The 20,227-nt window shown below is 41.0% G+C and overlaps 1 protein-coding gene and 1 long non-coding RNA gene across 6 annotated transcripts in view; one reads left to right on the top strand and one right to left on the bottom strand.

The window, feature by feature from the left end:
* CFAP91 (cilia and flagella associated protein 91) overlaps positions 1–20,227 on the bottom strand; it is a 95,963-nt gene that overhangs the window by 11,264 nt on the left and 64,472 nt on the right. The window contains exons 13-17 of the mRNA XM_002915268.4: positions 18,827–18,973; positions 15,919–16,140; positions 13,224–13,372; positions 12,565–12,656; positions 3,572–3,737 (exon numbers count right to left, since the gene is read on the bottom strand). Coding sequence (XP_002915314.1) covers positions 3,586–3,737; positions 12,565–12,656; positions 13,224–13,372; positions 15,919–16,140; positions 18,827–18,973 — 762 coding nt within the window. The 3' untranslated portion in view covers positions 3,572–3,585. The remainder of the gene's footprint in view (positions 1–3,571; positions 3,738–12,564; positions 12,657–13,223; positions 13,373–15,918; positions 16,141–18,826; positions 18,974–20,227) is intronic.
* LOC117801958 overlaps positions 1–20,227 on the top strand; it is a 90,789-nt gene that overhangs the window by 22,036 nt on the left and 48,526 nt on the right. For 4 of the 5 annotated variants that reach the window (XR_004624875.1, XR_004624869.1, XR_004624867.1 and 1 more), the window contains exons 2-3: positions 3,994–4,152; positions 17,450–17,552. This is a non-coding gene — a long non-coding RNA (uncharacterized LOC117801958). Of the gene's footprint in view, positions 1–3,993; positions 4,153–14,986; positions 15,061–17,449; positions 17,553–20,227 lie in introns of all 5 variants that reach the window. The other variant, XR_004624870.1, reaches the window with a different exon arrangement.

The raw sequence follows: 20,227 nt of genomic DNA, 5'->3' as shown, positions 1-20,227 counted from the left end.
AGGTGGCTACCGCTTCCCGGCGCCCTGACACGGCGGCTCCCTCCCCCTTCTGTTTAGCTTCCGATATCTGTGCGCGGTTTCACGGCTCCCCGCTTCGTACCTCGATACTCAGCGCTGGAGATGTTCATTTGTAGAGATCCAGATGTATCTTCCTGCGTCTCAGGCTGATTCCGTGGATATTCCTGCTGGTCTGGTACCTATCCAGCTCAACTCAGGGGACCGGCTGAAAAAGGGGTCCCCTACTCCTCCGCCATCTTAACCTCCCTCCCCTGGGCCTCTCTGAAAACTTTTAAGATTTTTTTTCTTTTGTTTTCAGCAGTCATATTAAAATGTATGTAGGTATAGTTTTTTAATATTTTTCTTCTTGGGGTTAAGAAGGGTTGTTAAATATTGAGTCTTTCATTTGTTTGTAAAAATTCACATTTCATAGGATTTCCCAACATATTTCTTCTCTTAGTAGTCAAATTTCTTGAATCAGTGGTCCAGTCCTACTATCCTTTTGTCTCATCCTAACGAGTAAGTTATCCTACATCTACCCTTGCACCTCTTCTGTGGTTTCCACCTTTTTGTTCCTTTATTCTTTCTAGGTAAATCCTTCTGACCTATCTTCTAATTTATTAGTTTTCTCTGTATCCTGCTCTTAAATCCATTCATTGAGTTTCTCATGCTGATTACTGTATTTTTAGATTCTAGAATTTCTATTTTCCTCAAATCTGCTATATCATTTGTATTATTTCCAGTTCTCCTGAAAATTTCGATGTTGACTTTTATCTCTTTAAACATAAGTGTCTTAGCTCAGGCTGCTTTAACAAAATACCTTAACTGGGTAGCTTAAACAACAGAAATTCATTTTTTCACAGTTCTGGAGGCTAGGAATCCGAGATCAAGATGTCAGCATGGCCGGTTTCTGAGGCGAACTCTCTTCCTGGTTTGCAGATGGCTGCCTTCTTGCCATGTCCTCACATGGTAGGGAAAAGGAGAGAACAAGCTCTCTGGCGTCTCTTCTTGTAAGGGCACCATTTCCATCATGGGGGACCCGCCCTCCTGATCTCATCTAAGCCAATTATCTCCCACAGCCCTAATCTCCAACCACCATCATATTGGAGGTCAGGGCTTTAACATCTGAATTTTGGAGGGACACAAGTCTATAGTACTCCATCCCAGACCCCCCTCCAAATTCATGTCCTTCTCACATGCAAAATACACTCATTCCATCCCAATAGCCCCAAAGTCTTAACTCATTAGACCATCAACTAAGTCTCATTTAAATATCGTCTAAATCAGGTATAGGTGAGAGTCAGGGTCTGATTCATCCTGAGGCAAATTCCTCTCCAGCTGTGAACCAGATGAGTCATGTACTTTTTTTTTTTTTTTAAGATTTATTTATTGATTTCAGAGACAGAGAGAGAGAATCCCAAGCAGATGCCATGCTGAACACAGAGCCTGACATGGGGCTTATTCTCATGACCCTGAGATCATGGCCTGAACTGAAATCAAGAGTTGGACATTTAACCAACTGAGCCACCCAGGCGCCCCTAGTCCCAACTAGGAGCTGGAATCCCAACGCAAATGGAGGAGGCTTACCAGGGCCTCCAGCATGATCCTAGTTTTTGTCCCCCTAGTTTTACAAAAGTGGTGAAAGCATCACTCAGCTTTTTAGCCCCATTATCTAGAATGTGCATATTCCCTCAGGGTGGCGGGGGGGGAAGTGGCTGCAAATGCCAGAATCAACTCCCTGAATTTGTCTTCTCTTAGATGTTTGCCCAGGATTCCTCACTATTAGCTCTCCATTGTCTTCAAGCTGATTAAGAATATTTTAAAATCAATGGTCCATGCCCACATCCCTAAGCATTATTAAATAATCTCACATCTGTCCTTCCCTCCTTCCCACAGAGAAGGAAGAGAGAGTACATACGATGGGGGCAACTAAGCATCACGTTCCAAACATTAATAAAGCAGTAAAGAGATACTTTATACTCAGAAGTAAATGCAGACATACTCAATTTGAACTATGTAAATTATTAATCTTATTAAATTTTCATGTAAGAAAAATGACTATCCAAGTATAGAAGGTGATTTTTTATCACAATAATAAGATAGGCAAAATGCTATGGTCCTTGGATTTATATGATATAGATGTATGGATAATGTTACATGTAAATACATGGTTTATATCTTTGGGGATTTCAGAGGTTATTTCATTATTAATTAAAAACAAAAGATTTTCTGCTGTACTTTATAGCCATCGCTTGGTATTTAAGAGTTTATCAGTTTTCTCTCTGTTTTCTTTCTTAACTGCCCCCTCATCTCAGTATTCCTTCCGTGATCCTCTTTGATTGAAACTTAAGGTCCCACTAAACTCCCTTGCAGAGGGTCTGTTGGTCACATAAGCACAGGCAAACCTCTAGTGAAGGGAAATTATTGTATAAACTTACACAGTTAGTGGCAGAGCTGGTTAACACTCAAATCTTCTGAACACCAGGCTCAAATCTCCCCGTAAGCCTGAGAGCATACTCTCAGGCCAGAATAGTAGATGATGTGCTTGAGCAGAGGAGGGTTGAGGGAGACGGTGTGGGCAAAGGGTTCACTCCCTTTCTTCTGAGAATTCTCGTAAGAATTGTACTTTCAGTTCACTCCCTAGCTCTGTTTTCTAGCTCTGTTCTCCTAGTAATTCAATAAGGTAGTTTGTATCAACTATGTTACTAAGCAACGCTACTTGACCTCCAGGTGGTAACTAGCATTTGATTGGAAGGAATTATAAATGAACTAGTAATAACTAATGGGAAACCGGAGGTTTGAGTTTTCCTGAGTGTGCTGACTTTTGCAACCAAGTGAATCCATTAGGGGGACCCTGGACAACATGCCTATGGAATCATTACAAGACATCTCGGCCCCTGAGGCACGGAAACCAAGGCAGGTCTGCGCCTACCCAACGTAAATCTCTTCCTTGCACCTGAGCTTTGTAACCAGGGGGCTAAATAGCTATGTGTTCATCTGTGTGGACGTGGCAAGAGCTTCCACATAAAGAGAAACATGGCTGCTGCCCTGCCCGAAGCTGTGGTTCTATTTTTCTGAGTAGACAGATACTCAACTCCTATCAAACCTGATCTGTGTTAGTCTTGAGTAGGAATGTTTAGTTGAGCCTCAGACCAGCTCCTGGTGGGCACTGCAGGTGGCATCTGAGCTAGAATTGGACAGGCTGTGCCTCATGCTGTGCTTACAACCAGCGTGATGAGACAGGGATACCCTGTCTACTCCCTCAGAACAAGCTGCTTTTTATAAGACGGACACATTGTACAGCTTTATTTGTGATGGACATCATGTGCTTTAAGGACCCATAAAAAATTATCTAGAATCCTGTTTTCTGGACACAAGAGTCCGATTGCTATGATGTCATCTCTATTCTCTAAGAATTTCAATAGGAGATTGCATAACCTAGATGAAATGTGTCCATTTGAACGGGAGCGTGTCACTCCCTTAAACACATTATGGTTGTTGGAGTAGAGCAGATCGCGGGCCACCGCCGCCTCTCCTCCTCTCTGCTTCCTTTCAGATGAGAAATCAAACTCACCTTAGCTGCGTTTCTCATTTTTGAGTTTCTTCCTCAGGTGACTTGTCGGTGTGTGAGGCCGCCTCCTCTTGCTGCTGCTGCACAAAATCCTTGCTGACCATGTCTTCTGTGTGGCTGTGGATGATCTGGTGGGCGGCAAGGATATGCTTCCGCTGGGCGTTCCGCACTGCGCCAAAGCGACAAGAAGTTTTACTCGGAAAGTCTGAGCAGAATCATTCCCTAAGATTTTCAAGAAAGTAGTGACAGAAATGAGCGTCTTGTAACCCACACACTCCCTTGCTGAAGCTGATGGGATGAAGCAACAGTGACCGGCTCTCCGTTGTGGAAGTACACCTTCCACAGGGAAGCGCCCCGGTCCGGCTCTCTGGGTCGGTCCGTCATGCTCCCCCTCACCGGGCTTGCCTCTGTTCCTCTCCCCACAGCTGCCCTCCCCCGGAACGCCTGCGCTCCAAATCCTACCCTTTCGGCAGAGCCCAGCAGGTCCCAGCTCCTCCAGGAAGTCTCCCCTGACTGGGCCGGCCCCCATTTACCATCGCCACACTTGAGTTCGTCCAAACCCATGCGGCACTGAAGCACTCGGTGTGAGTTCCCTTTTGTTTTTTTAACTAGGTTGTAGTGACTTAAAGGTAGACACCTTGTCTCCTACTTCTCTTTGAGCCTTTGTTCCTAATAGGGAAGATACTTGTTGGCTGATGATGAGTTTCCGAGCTCATGGCTTTAGAAGGTGGTCTTCGCTCCATACTCTAAGGATATTTATCAAGGATCAGTGCATTAAGCATCCCATTTCCCTTGGAAGGGACTAATCATGATGATGATGATGATGATAATGTTAGCACTTAGCAATTGTCCTTACTTTGTACCAGGCGCTGTTTTAAGCAGTTGGCATATATTCATTTAAACCACCCCCACGACCCTAAAAGAGACTATTAACAATATCTCCATTTTCAGATAAGGAAACGGAGACACAGAGAGATTAAGTAATTTGCCCAAAATCATACAGCTAGTGAAGGACAGTAAAAAATACTATGGATTCTGTGCTATTCAGGTGTCAGCGAGGTTTTTTTTTTTTTAAGATTAATTAATTAATTGAGAGAGAGCATGCACACACACAAGCAGTGGGAGCAGCCGGCAGAGGGAAAGGGAGAAACAGACTTTCTTCCAGGCAGGGAGCCTGACGTGGGGCTCGATCCCAGGATCATGACCCCAGCTGAAGGCAGATGCTCAACCAACCGAGCCCCCCAGGTTCCCCCCAGCAAGTTTATAGGGGATAAATCTCACAGCAATTTCCACTTCACAGCAGTATGGTTGAAAGAATGGGGACTTTGGAGCCACAAAGACCATGGTTCAAATCTGTAAGTCATATAAAATCTCTAAGCACTAATTTCCATAATTGAAAAATGAGAATACACCTACAGCTATTTTAAGAAATTGAGTTAGGTACTTTTTAAATGCTTAGTAGTGTCTAGAACTTAGCATGCACTTAAAATTTGGTAGTTACTGTTATTTCACATCTATATACGGGTCTCTTCAAGGTCTTTTCAATCATGCAATATCTCAAAATGGTCTGTATATATTATCTTAATTTGGGGTAAAGAGTATATATAATACATATGGTTCTTTTATTTGAAAAGAGAAACAAAAGATCCTAGTGTGTGCTCCCTGTCCAGATGGCGTTGGTATACATACAAAGAGAAGAGGCTAAGGACTTGCCCCGCTTCCCCACAGACAAGTCCCACAGGATTCCTTCAGCTCAAGTGCCTCCTCCAGCTCCTTCCTCTCAGAGCCCAGAGAAGCTAGGGGGAGGGGTCACTGGTAACTGGTAACTATTAGACACACTATTTCCCTGCCTCCTTCAATTCCTTCAGTTAGAATTGACCTGAAGCAGGCTGACCTTGCTTTGGACCTAGGAAAAATAAAAAGGAGCTGCATATTTTCTTAAAGATTCAGAAAACACAAGATCCCTTTTATAAGGTAACAGAGAAACACTGATTATTTTATCTGAAAATTAAATATTGTTGGCATAAGGACTATCATACACCGCTGACGCGAGTATGAATTAGAACAATCTTTTTGTGGGGGCTATTTGGTAGTATCTAGCAAAAGTAAAATGCACATACCCCATTTCCAGCACCGTGCTGCTAGGAATTTACTATCAGTAGCATGACCAGGATAGGCATAAAATATATTGCTTGCAGCACTGCTAGTTAAAGGAAACACACTGAAACAAACTAGATACTTATCACTAGAAGGTATAGGCTTAGAAATTACGATACAATCATATAATGGGAAAATAAGATATTTCTTTGTTCTCTTTGAATGCATTAGAACTCCACCATTGCTTTATTTCTATTAGGTGATCTGAAATGTTATACTTCTCTTAAACCTGTCCAGAATTCCCCTGCACAACATGGAAACCTTGTAAAAACAATTTAAAAAAACCAAGCTGTTAATGCACTTAAATTTTTAAATTTAAATTCAATTTAATTAACATATACTGTATTATTAGTTTCAGTGGTAGAATTCAGTGATTCAATCAGTTGCATATAAACCTCACCCCCTCCCCTCCGCCATCTTTCCCCCCTCTTCCGATCTCATTCTTTCTGATGGCTGAGTAATATTCCATTTTATATACACACACACACACACACACACCACATCTTTTTATCCATTCATCAGTTGATGGACATCTGGGCTCTTTCCATATGTTTTGATTGTAAATATTTGAGGCTTACAAAAGATAATTTTAATTTTTTTATTCTTTTTAAAAATTCCAGTACAATTAAAATAGTTTATTAGTTTCACGTATACAATACAGTGATTCAACAATTCTATCCATTTCTCAGTGTTCATCACATTAAGTGAACTCTTAGTCCCCTTTGCCTATTTCACCTATTTGCCCACCAACCTCCCCACTGGTAACCATCTGTTTGTTCTCTATACTTAAGGTTCTTTTTACTTGTCTCTTTTTTTTCTATGTTGATTTGATCTGTTTTTAAATTTAACATAGGAGTAAAATCACATAGTATTTGTCTTTGACTGACTTATTTCCGTTAGCATTATACATTCTGGATCCATCCATCTTGTTGCAAATGGTAAGGTTTCATTCTTTTTTTATGGCTGAGTAATATTCCATTGTGGATATACACCACATGTTCTTTATCTGTTCATCTACAGATGGACACTTGGGCTGCTTCCATAATCTGGTTATTGTAAATAATGCTGCAGTAAACACAGGGGTGCATATATCTTTTCAAATTACTGTTCATATTCTTTAGGTAAATACCCAGTAATGGAATTACTAGACCATTTGGTAATTCTATTTTTCATTTTTTTGAGGAACCTCCATAGTGTCTTCTACAGTGGCTGCATCAGTTTGTATTCCCCCCACAACTGCATGAAGGTTCCTTTTTTTTTTTTTTTAAACACATCCCTGTCAACACTTTTTTTATGTGTTTTATTTTAGCCATTCTGACTGCTATGAGGTGATATCTCACCATGGTTCTAATTTGCATTTCCCTGATGATTAGTGACAGATCATTTTCCATGGGTCTCTTGGCCATTTGTATGTCTTCTTTGGAGAAATGTCTGTTCATGTCTTCTGTCCGTTTTTTAATTGGATTTTTTTTTTTTTTTTGGTGTTGAGTTGTAGAAGTTCTTTACATATTTTCTAACCCTTTATTGGATATATTATTTGCAAATATCTTCTCCCATTCAATAAGTTGTCTTTTAGTTTTGTTGACTGTTTCCTTTGCTGTGCAAGAAGCTTTTTATTTTGATGTAGTCCCAATAGTTTATTTTTGCTTTTGTTTCCCTTGCCTCAGGAGACATATCTAGAAAAATGTTGCTATGACCAATGTCAGAGCAATTATTGCCTGTGCTCTCTTCTAGAATTTTTATGGTTTCAGGTCTCATATGTAGGTCCCTAATCCACTTTGAGTGTATTTTTGTGTATGGTGTAAGAAAATGGTTCAGTTTCATTCTTTTGTATGTAAGTGTCCAGTTTTCCCAACACCATTTATTAAAGAGACTTTTTCCCATTGCATGTTCTTCCTCCTTTGTGGAAAATTAGTCAGCCATTATAATTGTGGGTTTATTTCTGGGCTTTCTACTGGTTCTGTTGATCTATGTGTCTGTTTTTTTGTGCCAGTACCATACTGTTTTGATTGCTACAGTTTTGTAGTGTATCTTGAAATCTGGGATTGTGATACCTCCAGTTTTGTTCTTCTTTTTCAAGACTGCCTTCGTCATTCGGGGTCTTCTGTGGTTCGATACAAATGTTAGGATTATTTGTTCTGGTTCTGTGAAAAATGCTGTTGGTATTTTGATAGGGATTGCATTAAATCTGTAGATTGCTTTGTGTAGTATGGACACTTTAACAATTTTGTTCTCCCAATCTATGAACATGGGATGTCTTTCCATTTGTTTGTGTCATCTTCAATTTCCTTCATTGTTTTGAGTCCTCTCTCTCTCTCTTTTTTTTTTTTTTATGAGTCTGGCTAAAGGTTTATCAATTTTGTTGATCTTTTCAAAGAACCAGTCCCTGGTTTCCTTGATTTCTTCTCTTGTTTTTTAGTTTCTGAAAGGATTATTTTTATTACTTCCTTCCTTCTGGTTTTGGGTTTTGCTTGTTATTTTTCTAGCTTCTTTGGGTATAAAGTTTGGCTTGTACTGCTATAATCTTCTTTCTTAGAACAGATTTTGCTGCATCCCAAAGATTTTGAATCATTGTGTTTTCATTTCATTTATCTCCATGTTTTTTTTTTTTATTTCTTGGTTAACCCCATTGTTTAGTAGCATGTTATCTAATTTTGATGTATGTGTCTTTCCAGTTTTTTTCCTGTGGTTGATTTCTATTTTCATAGCATTGTAATTGGAATAGATGCATAAAATGACTTCACACTTTTTAAATTTGTTGAGAATTATTTTATGGCCTAACATGTGATCTACTCTGGAGAGTGTGCACTTGAAAAGAATGCCTATTCCACTGTTTTAGGATGGAAAATTCTGAGTGTCTCTTTGATCCATCTGGTCCACTGTGTCATTTAAAAGCACTCTTTCCTTGATTTTTCTCTTTGGGTGATCTAGCTGTTGATGTATGTGGGCTGTTAAAGTCCCCTACTATTATTGTATTACTATCAATTACTCTCTTTATGAATGTTAATAGCTGCTTTATGTGTTTGAGTACTCCCATGGTGGATGCATAAATATTTACAATTGTATCTTCTTGTTGGATTGTTGTTCCCTTTATGATTATGTAGTGTCTTTGTTTCTTTTTACAGTCTTTGTTTTCAAGTCTACTTTGTCTGAACTAAGGTAGCTACCCAGGCTTTCTTTTCACTTTCATTTGCATGATAAATGCTTTTGCATCTCTTCACTTTCAATCTGCATGCGTCTTTAGGTCTGAAATGAGTCTTTTGTAGGCAGCATATAGATGGGTCTTGGTTTTTTATCCATTCAATGACACTATGTATTTTGATTGGAAAATTTAGTCCATTTACATTCAAAGTAATTATTGATAGATAAGTAACAAAGAGCAATAAGTACATGTTTTATGGTTGTTTTTGTAGTTCTTCTCTGTTCCTTTCTTCTCTCACTCTTTTCTCCCCTGGTTTGCTGGCTTTCTTCAGTGATATACTTGGATTCCCTTCTCTATTTGTTGTATATATATTACTGGTTTTTGTTTTGTGGTTACTATTAGGTTGATATGTAACATCTTACACAAATAGTAGTCTATATTAAGTTGTTGGTCCCTTAAGTTTGAACTCATTCTAAAAGCACTAAACTTGATTATTCCTCTCCCCTGCCACGTTTTAGGTACATGGTATTATACTTCTTTATATCCTTTTATTTTGTGAATCCCTTGACAGATTTTTATAGACATACTTAATTTTATGGTTTTGTGCTTCCTACTTTTCTTACTCCTGCTTACAGTCTTTCCTTTCCACTCACAGAGTCCCCATTAACATTTCATGTAAGGCTGATTTAGTGGTCATGAATTCCTCCAACTTTTGTCTGTTTGGCAAATTCTTTCTCTACCCTGTCTCCTTCTATTCTGAATGATAGTTTTGTTGGATAGAGTATTCTTGGTTACACGTTTTTCTCTTTCAGTACTTTGAATATATCATGCCACTCCCTTCTGGCCTGAGATGTTTCTGCTCAAAAATCAGCTAGTTGTCTACGGGGTATTTCTTGTATGTAACTACTTTTTTTTCTCTTGCTGCTTTAAAAATTCCTTACCACTACTTTTTGCCATTTTAATTACCATGTGCCTTTGTGTGGACCTCCTTGGGTTGATTTTGTTGGGGATGCCTTGTGCCTCCTGAATCTGGATTTCTGTTTCCTTCTCCAGATTTGGGAAGTTTGCAGCTATTATTTCTTCAAGCCCTCCCCCCGCTCCCACCACTTCTTCTCTGTCTTCTCCTTCTTGGATCCTTATAATGCAAATGTTATTACGCTTGATGGTGTGGTTGAGTTTCCTTAATCTGTTTTCATTTTTTATTCTTTTTTTTCTCTCTTGTTCAGCTTGATTGCTTTCCATTACTCTGTCCTCCAAGTCACTGATGTGTTCTGCTTCCTCTAGTGTACTATTTTTTCCTCCTCTAGTGTATTTTTAACTTCAGTTATTGAGTTCTTCATCTCCGATTGGTTCTTTTTTGTGTTTTCTAACTCTTTGTTGAGTGTCTCACTTAGTCCTTCACCTTTCCTCCATTCCAGTGAGTATGGTGATGACCATTGAAATTCTTTCTCCATCAGGCATATTGCTTATCTCCATTTCATTTAGCTTCCTTGTGATTTTGTCCTGGTCTTTCATTTGGGACATATTCTTCTGTCTCCTCATTTTGTCTAACTCTCTGTGTTTGTTATGTATGTATTACGAAAGTCAGCTACATCTCCAGCTCTCAAAAGTCATGGACATATGAAGAGGAGGTCCTATAGTGCCCTGCAGTAGAATGTCCCCGTTCACCAGACCCTGGCATTCAGGGGTGTCTCCTATATGTGTTCTGTGTGCCTACTGTCGTGGCTGAGTAATGTTTGCCTTCAGTTTAGTCATCTGCAAAGGTTCTCTGCTTGTTGTGGGCCAGGTTTGGTCCCTGTGTTGTTAGTGGGCCAGTCTGGGGTCACCAGAGGCTTGATTTTGGTCAGCCCAGATGTTTGCCAGAGCGGTGGTCACATTGAATTATAACAGGGCATTCTCCTGTGTTGACCCCTGCGAGGCTTTCATTGGTGGATGAGGCCTGCAGTTAGATCAGATGTCTGCCCACTGCTGGGTTCACAGTTGAACTGATGTGTGTGTGGTTATCTTCCCTTCTCCCTGGTGCAGGAGTCACTCTGGAGTGGTGCTGGCCCATTGGGGCTGCTTGCATAATGCCAATTTTGTGACACTGCTATAGATGAACTCCTGCTAAGTGGAGAGGTTGGGAGAAGGTGGATCCACAGGAGAACATGGGGATGGGGCACGCTGTTAGCAAGCTAAGTGGAGAGTGTGTGCACTTTGCTGGTCCTTGTAGGTATCTGTTTATCTAGGCTGGGGTTGAGGGAGGTAAATGGCCCCTGATGGCACTTTTGTTTTTAGAGAAGTTTCCTAAAGATCCCTGCCCCTCCAGCACATGTTCTGAGATTCGTAAGTCTTCTCATAGACTCAAACTGCTGCTTCCATGCCGTATCTCAGGAGGGCTGTTTGCTATGCTGTCTCTTTAAGGGTGGGGATTGTTTCTTATTGCCGTCTGGCTCTCCTAGAGCCAAGCTAATTAATAAAGTTCCAGGTGTTGAGCCCTGCTGATTGTAAAACTTGTGAGGTTAAGCCCCTCTGGTTTTCAAAGCCAAATGTTATGGGGATTCATCTTCCCAGTGCAGGTCCCCTTTGCCTGGGGTATCTGGCAAGGGGTGTGCTGCTCTCCTTTCTCCATGCTTGTGGTGTCCCTCCCATGGACAGTGTCATGGGTCAGTTTGGTTCCTGACCTGTCTCCGCCCTCTTACCGTTTTTGATGTGGTCTCTTCTCTATGTTTATGTGTTCAGAATGTGTTCTGCCAGTTTTCAGGTCGTTTTTCTGGGTTACTTATACGTTTTTCTGGGTTATCTAGGTGTAACCATGGGACAAGGTGAGCTTAGGATCTTCCTATTTGGCCATCTTCCCTGGCCAATATTTCACTTAAATATTGATCTTCTGGTTGCACCCCTTTCTCTGGTAACCTGTCACCAATAGTCTGAAAGCTCCAGAAGAGGTTTTGTTTTGTTTTTTTTTGAGTGCTTTTTTTTAGGGGGGGGGCAGTGGGCAGAGGGAGAGGGAGAATCTCAAGCTGACTCCACATTGAGTCTGACTCCACACTCAACATCAGACATGGGGCTTGATCTCAAGACCCAGAGATCATGACCCGAGCCGAAATCAAGAGTCAGATGCTTAACCAACTGAGTCACCCAGGCACCCCAAGAGCATTCTTTTTTTAAGACAATTTTTTTCTCTTTCTCTATTGACTAAAAGCATCAGTCTTCAAAACATGCCACTTTTGACAAGTAAAGATATTTATACTTAGATACAGTCCTGGCAGAAACAGAAGTTGTCTGTGGCACAGGCAGAGCAGAATAGATTTAAGCCCTTCAAGCATCTCAGCTTTCCAACACCCACCTTGTATGTGTCCCACCTCCAAAAGGCTAGTATAGTTTGAAAATTCTGCATCTTGTCAACATTTGCTTTATGTCTTAAAAAAAAAAATCACAAAATACACCTCTTTGGGGAACTTGGGAACTTCCTCTTAAAGAAGGTTTGGCTTTTGATACTCCATCACACTTACTAGAACTGCACCCCATCTATACTAGAGGTGATTATATTCTGGAATCAACATGAAGAGAACTTGACAAGCTCTGAAATAAGAAAAGTCAGTGATTCTCCTTCAGAAATTTCTTCATACTTCTGGTCATTTTAAATCTCAGGGATATTGAAAATAGTTTATAACTTTTAAAAGAAATCACAAAGTAAAGCATTACATTGGCTTACCTTTTTCTTTGACAAAGTCCTTTTGCACCTCTGGGATCAGGAAACTATAAACCAACTCAGCCACAATCTCCTCTGACTGAAGCTGAGTTCGGCTAAAAAATAAAAAACAAATTAAACTATTTCCTTTGTTGCCTTACTTGAGCTGCTGATTTCTACTTAAGTTCTTGCTTGTGTAAGGGACTCCACTGCTCAAATCCCACTACTGCCTTTTCCTTGATTATGTTGTCTGAAATACTACACTTCTGGTGGGGCTGGTTAACTTCATACAAATTCAGATTTGATCCTGTCTTTCAGTTAACTTACCTGCCAGTAAGGGAATGTTAGAGATACATAACTTATACAAGAAGCCAAAACCTTGGGGGTGCGGTAATAGTGCATATACTTATTCACATTGCTTTCATGCTTTGTGGTACTTTAAAAGTAATATGTTAGTGATCCAGACTGCAGAGGATAACTGAAAATTCTACCCCCAGCGCTCCTGCCATACAAAGGTTTAGGCATGTTGACTTCTAAGGAGTTATGCAGTTAAAACAATGGACACTGAAGCAGGAGATATATACTTGTTTCTCCTTGGTGGTAAAATCTTAAGCTTTTGAAAAATACATATGAGTAACAGCAAATGGGCTATCCATTCTGCCATCTGTTCTCTTGGTACAAACCGGCTCTCCATTTCATAAGCAATGTCATTGATTTCCTCAGCCATCTTCTCAATTTCTGTCCTGGCTTGTTCTTCTGCAGTGTTCTCTTCGGTATTCAGTATTATGTCTTCCAGGTAGGAAGTTACAGTACTTTGGTGAACTTTAATCACCTGCAAAAAATAAAAATGCCCCTGGTACTGAGAACAGGAATACTACTGTAAACAACACCAAAAAAAATGAACAAACATAGGTTGACCTTTTTAAAGCACATCTATTTTGTTCATTAAGTCAATAGTCCCCTCATTGATCATTCCATTTTTTTTTTTCTCCTGTCTGGTCAGTCTGTTTCTAGCTCACCTACCCACCCATTCTGGGTAGCCCCCATCCATCTAGCCCACTTTAGAATTATGGGTCTTACTTAGGGTGGGCAATACGACACTGCAGAAAGATCATGGGCCTCAGTCAATAACCCTGTTTTGAATCCTGGCTTTGTTCTTTCCAGCAAAGTGACTTGGTCAAACTACCCAACTGTGGCAGAGACTAAGAGGTACTTCCCAATGTCCTTTCTCTCCTTCCTCTTATATAACAGAGCCCCTGAGTTTTAGCTCCGCCAATAGGTGTCTAGAATAAAGACTACATTTCCTAGTAACCATAGTTCTGGTTGAGGGAGTACATGCAGAAGTCATCTGTGCACTTTCTAGAAAGGATTTTTTTTTTTTTTTTAAGAGAGAGAGCACAACCAGGCAGGGGAGAGAGATAATCTTAAGCAGGCTCTACCCAGTGTGTAGCCCAAGGTGGGGCTATGTCTCATGACCCTGAGATCATGACCTGAGCAGAAATCAAGAGTCAGACACTTAGCTGACTGAGCCACCTAGGCGCCCCTAGAAAGGATTCTTAAAGGGAGAAACCTAGTTTTTCTCTCGCTCTCTCTTCTCATTTCATGGGGACCTAATGCTGGAGCACCAGAAGTCATCTTGTACTGCCATGAGGGCCATGCCTTAAGGACAGAAAAGCAGAAAGCTAGAAGGATCCTGGGTCTCTGATGAATTTTTGAACTATCATACCCTGGACTGTTACTTTTTTAAGCTTTCTGAAGTTGTGAAATAGAGCCCACATTTTAAAAAGTGCACAGTGACAGATGTACTGTGTAATGCATTAGGGTAAAGTCAGTACTCATGTAGCCACTGCTAGAATTCTAGAAGGCTGCTATGGGTTCTTCTAGACCACAGACCCTTTCTACTGTCATGATTTTATGGTAAACATTCCCTTTTCTTCACAGTTTTCCTAAGAATGCAATCATAGATAGTTAGAGAATGGATTATAGGCATTGTAGAAGATCTGCCACTCCAGTTGAAAAGCTGACCATGACAATATGTAACTCAAAACTTCTTAAGCTGTGTAGAGGGAGAGAAATCTGTTTGTTTTAAAACCAAAAAAAATTTGAAACACACACAACAAATACTATTATTCATGAATCAATCCTAATTTCATAAGAATTGTGTAAATCCTGAAAATTTCAGATCAAGTAAGAAGATCTCAAATGGATGCATTTTTTAAAAAAAAATGATAATCCACACATACAATTCAGACAGCCCTCTTGGATAGGAAGTTTTTTAAGGTCCAGGCTGGTTCTATCTCTCCTTCCCGTGTGGTCCACATCTGGTCCAGGGGAAACTCTCACACAGCCTTTGCCTTGACATATTCTGGCTAGCCACCCATATAGCCTCATCTGTGCCCCCTCCAAAGCAGCTAGCTGGCCTAGCTCTCCTCCTCTCCATTCCTAGGGAGTCAGACACCCTAACTGAAAGAATACATATCAAGCTCGCCAATGACCACAGGAAAAGAAACCTACCTCTGGGTGAGTTTTGGGGGGGGGGGGTGTTGGGGAGGGGGATGGGTAGTCACAGCACAGTTCCCTTTAAAGGAATCTTCTTCATAAATCCCCTCCAATTTTAACACTTGAGCTTTTATATTCTTGATGAGGGTGAGTGCTTTGAGATATTACTAGCTCCTTGAACTTCCTCTGAATTTACATATTGCTCACTTTGGAACTTCATACGCATTATGTCTTGGTCAGAATTCTAACTTACCAACCTGGTGCTCTAGTTTATATCTTTAGCCAAAACCTCTCTTCTAAATTCCATCTTGTCTATCCACTTGCTGAAATGACACCTTCACTAGAATGTCTCAAGCCTATAAAAATCAAATTCCTGATTCCACCCTGCTCCTAAACTAATTCCATGCTCTGCTTTCCCACACCAAAAAACCGTACTATCATCTTCCCAGTTGCTTAAGCCAGAAACTGGACATCTTCCTTGACTTCTTTCTGTTTCTCATTGGCATTAACTACTTCCACAGCCTCCTTCCTGATCTCCTTCTTTCCACTCTGTCCTTCTTCCAACCTGTTCTCCACACAGCAAGCAGAATAACCTGTTTGAAATGTGTAACTGGGCCCCATCTGTTTGCTTCATGAAACTTACTATATTTTCTAATTCTACACATTTATAGTACTTAAGCTCCAGGAGAAAAGGGACCATGTCTGGTTCCTCCCCTCCAAAGTATCCCACAGTGCCTAGCATATTGTAGGAACTCAATACATATTTGTAGAACACAATGAAAACCAAAAAATAAGTGCCATTTCATATCATGACTTTTCTCTGGTGTGATTCGGCTCCTTACAAATAGTTTCCAGACATCCAGCTACACCCTCACTTGCCTCCTTAAATATCTGGTCCTCCTCCCTCAGGCGCCTTTGCTCGACTTGGCGCCGACCACTCTCTTCAGCTTCTCGCATCCTCCGCTGCCGTTCGGCCAGCATGGCAAAGGCATGGATCCTCCTCTCTTCCTGTAGTCTCACCAGCTCTTTGGACAGGAAGTCAAACATGTCTGCCAGCACCCTTCCTTCCAGTCCAGCCAAATGGTTTTCAACCAGTGAGACCTTAAAAATAATAGTAAATTTTTAAGGATACAAAACCTAAGCATGGGGATGTATAAGGAGGGATGCTGGATTACCCAGAACTTGTGACAGTCACTTCACTGTCAGAATGCACTTCCTGTTTATCAGGAATATTATCACTAGGATGGTGTCATCCCAAGGGTTCTTGCTAAGAAAACTTATGATACAGACTTACACATGAGAAAGTGGATAGCTCAGTCACTATGAGATTACAGTCCTCAAATTAGGAGGAGGATTTAGCAAAAACATTTCTTAGTATCCACACAAATTGGGTTTTTTCTTTCATTTTTACCCAGAAGGTAAAGTACTTCTATCTTCCCAGACATAAAGGGAAATGTCAAGATTTTTATTAAAAAAACTTTTGGAGTTCAATAAAATAGAGTCTTCTAGAAATTCACTCATGAAACCTTTTAATTTTTTAATGGTCCTTTGACACAAGTTTGGGGAATTCTAAGATCTTGAATAACATGAAAGTAGAAAACTGCGGTACTACATTCTTTTAAATAACTTCAAAGTCATTAAGAACTATCTTTGAAACAGAGCAGGAAAAAGCCTTCAGGTCTATGTAATCATTGAGGTAAAGTCGGGGCCTGGAGTTCTCTGCCAGGAATAAGCCACAGTATCTATTCATGGATCTGTCTGTCCTGGCTTTGACACATGGAGAATAAAAGTGTTTAAGAAGATTGAATCCTTTGCAGCTTCATCCTGTTCCTTTTCCTATCCTCAGGTCTAAGGGAAAGGGCTCTTCTCTCAGTCATAGGCTCCCCCAGAACCGACAGTTCTTCTGTGCTTCTCTGGTTTGTATCTGAGGAGAGGAAACCCACATAGGTCTCAAAGGTGGTGAGGCTACTGTGTGAGACTGTCATTCAAGCGTGGACTTTAGCCCCAACACCCTCCCTCACCTCCCCACAGCCCACACATACTTTCTAACCACAGAGTTCAGCTTTACTTATATGATAGGGGAGGTGGAAAGAAAGGGCCACACTAAGAGTGCCTCACTACTCCTTACTTTTATAAACAGTGGTCATTCAGCCCAGAGACCACAGATTCTCTCCTTGTCCCAGGATCACAAGCTCTCTCAGTTGGGGGGGCAGATGCAACCTTTAAAATCCCAAATGGCTACTGTTCATGTCCAGCCTCCTCCCTCGGCAAGAAATTTGAGTATGCTAAGGTAGTACAATCTAATTTGAAAATTAAGTAAAAATATTTAGGAAGTTGATTTTGCTGTGATCATATCATGCACTGCAGGACATAATTGGGAACTGTGCATTTTCTGTACTATTCCCCATAGAAAATATAAGAGGAGAAAAGGAGAGGCTCAGCTGGAGGGAGACGTGAGGCGCCGCCTCCCTCCGACTCTGGCACATCACTGGTGTACCTCGGTGCGGCAGAAGGTAAGCAGGGTGAGTCCTTTGCTAAGTGACAGCTCTTCCCATTAACTCCTCCTTCAGCTCTTGGATGACATGGTATTAGTCAGGTATTTACCTACTAACTGGGACAGATGAGTTAAAAAGCCTGGACTGGCTTAGGTGCACCTGCTAAAGTCTATAATCAGAAACTTCGAAGGGCCAAGGAGGGCATTTTTCCATCCAGTTCTTGGGCCCTGGTGCTCCAGGGCATTCTGCTCCCATCTGAACAGAAGTGCAGCCCTGACCCTGTCATTTCCAGGACTCTCAGACCCACGGATTCAGAGAATCTAGCGTACATATTCCCTTCTTCTTTCTCTGTCCTTCCGTTGGCTCTCACAGCCTGTGGCTTTCGTCCTCCCTCCCCTACACCAGCTCCCCCAAATCAGAGACCATCCACAAGCCTGGTGTCACTTAAACGGAATAATGTGCTCATTTTCAAGCTGCCTGCCATTTGTGCCCAGTCCCACACGGCATAAGTGTTATGTGTGTTACTAAGGTGGGTCACATTAACTCCACAGTAAACTTACTTTCTTATAACACTAAACTCACTCTCTCTCTCTCTCTCTCTCTCTCTCTATATATATATATATATATATAAACACTAAACAAATTGATTCTTTTTCATACCGATTTACGGGTAAGTGGGAGTGATAGTAAAAGCATGTCTGCTCTGTAGTCAGCAACATTAAAAACTGTATACACAAATGCCAGAAGAAAACAGGAAAACATTTACAGTTGTTGGGGTAGAGCTGCAATGAGCAGCTGTGGTCAGGTGACGCTGATGAGAGTCACAGAATACCCTGAGATTTTAACACACTTAACGTTAGTTTACCCAGCATGAGCTAGGTACAGCTCTAAAACTCATAAACAAGTGCCGATATTTTAAAATAAATCTCATGTCTCTCGCTCTCTTTTTTTTTTTTTGCTTTTACTACTTTTCATTCTGTTGAGCTCCCACTAAAATACAGTAGAATCACCAAATATTTAAGAAAGTTGGAAGGAAAACCTTTTAAAATGTGGGTTTTTTTCCTTTTTTTTCTTCTTTTTTTTGCAAATAAGACCATATTCAGTTCAGTGAGGGCACACCCCATCGCAGTCCTGGACTGCGGCAGCGTTGTTTAAAAACGCCAACCATGATAGAGTGATGGGATTGGGGGGGATGTTTCTTTTTTGTCATTTCATTTACTGTTGTTACAATGCCACTTGTGCAATAATAAAAATCCAGGGAGACACCCTAACAAGAAAGCAAAGGAAAGAACCTTGTGCTCATGCAAGTTCCTCTGCCTCTGTAAGGCCAGCGTCACTTGCTTCTCGGCTTTCTTCAGCAGCCTGTCATCGTCTTGTAGTGCGTGGCTGGTGCGCAGCTCCTGGATCAGCTCCAGTCGCTTTTCCTTCCCTTCAAACATCTGTAGCAAATCAAATCAAAAAGAGCCTTGCAAGTTAGCATCCCCTGTGCGAGGCACTAGGACCCATGCGGGGACTGGTGAGGCACTTGGGAACAGTGGGTTCGGTTCTGCCTTCTCCACAGAGCAGGGGTGCAGAGCTTCGAGTTCAGCCCTCTTTTTTGAGAAAAAGCTGACTTAGCAGTTGTTTCCTCAGTTTCTTAAAGTGCCTCTCAAAGACAAAGTGGTTACTATAGGGTCATATTAGGAAACTAGACCCTCCCCTTCACTTTCTGTGCTCCTTCCCTACGAAGACTGAGGATGGTATTTTTCATAGCCATGCTTTCTGTTCCAAGAGATCTGCCCCCTGGTTTGTAATATGTAATCTTCTGTGACATATTTCCTGGGGAAATACTCAAGGAGAGTAGAGAATAATGCTGAACACAAAATGCTCGCCCAGCTTCCCTGGACATACTAGTTATAATTGAGTCTCTTATGAGTTACAGCTGTATGAGGAGAAAAATTTTTTTTCTGATGCTTTGTATCAGTCCATTTTAAAACTGAGGTGTGCTTGCACAAATAATGTGGCAAAGGCTTTACAGTCAGGAAGACCAGAGTTGAATTTGCTAGCAGTTAACATAATCTCAGACTCCCATCACTTGCCAGGAAAATGGGATAACTGATAGGAAAAAATCAGATGATATATGTAAAGCAAAGAATATATAATGTGAGCTTATAGTATGGGTTCAAAACTGTAGTTAGTACTACTTAGCTATTTATTATTTAGGTATTGCTAGCTATATACAAACTCAAAGAATTATGACTTTGTGGAAAATTAGGGAATCCACTTGGTCTGTGATGCCTTAATAGTCAAAATTCAGAAGCATCTGTCTGGCTTAGTTGGTAGGGCATGCAACTCTTGATCTTGGGGGGTCATGAGTTCAAGCCCCATGTTGGGTGTAGAGATTACTTAAATAAATAAACTTTTAAAAATAAGTCCAGGGGCGCCTGGGTGGCACAGCGGTTAAGCGTCTGCCTTCAGCTCAGGGCGTGATCCCGGCGTTATGGGATCGAGCCCCACATCAAGCTCTTCCGCTATGAGCCTGCTTCTCCCTCTCCCACTCCCCCTGCTTGTGTTCCCTCTCTCGCTGGCTGTCTCTATCTCTGTCGAATAAATAAATAAAATCTTTAAAAAAAAATAAGTCCAAATTCAGGTAAGAAAATTGCTGGATTTAGTGATTCTAAGGAAGATACTAATTTCACTTTGCCTCAGGTACA

The sequence above is a fragment of the Ailuropoda melanoleuca genome, chromosome 1 (assembly GCF_002007445.2).
Source record: "Ailuropoda melanoleuca isolate Jingjing chromosome 1, ASM200744v2, whole genome shotgun sequence".
In the NCBI taxonomy this organism is placed as follows: domain Eukaryota; kingdom Metazoa; phylum Chordata; class Mammalia; order Carnivora; family Ursidae; genus Ailuropoda; species Ailuropoda melanoleuca.
The sequence above is the reverse complement of the archived record's forward strand: the minus strand, read 5'-3'. Positions and strand labels throughout refer to the sequence as shown.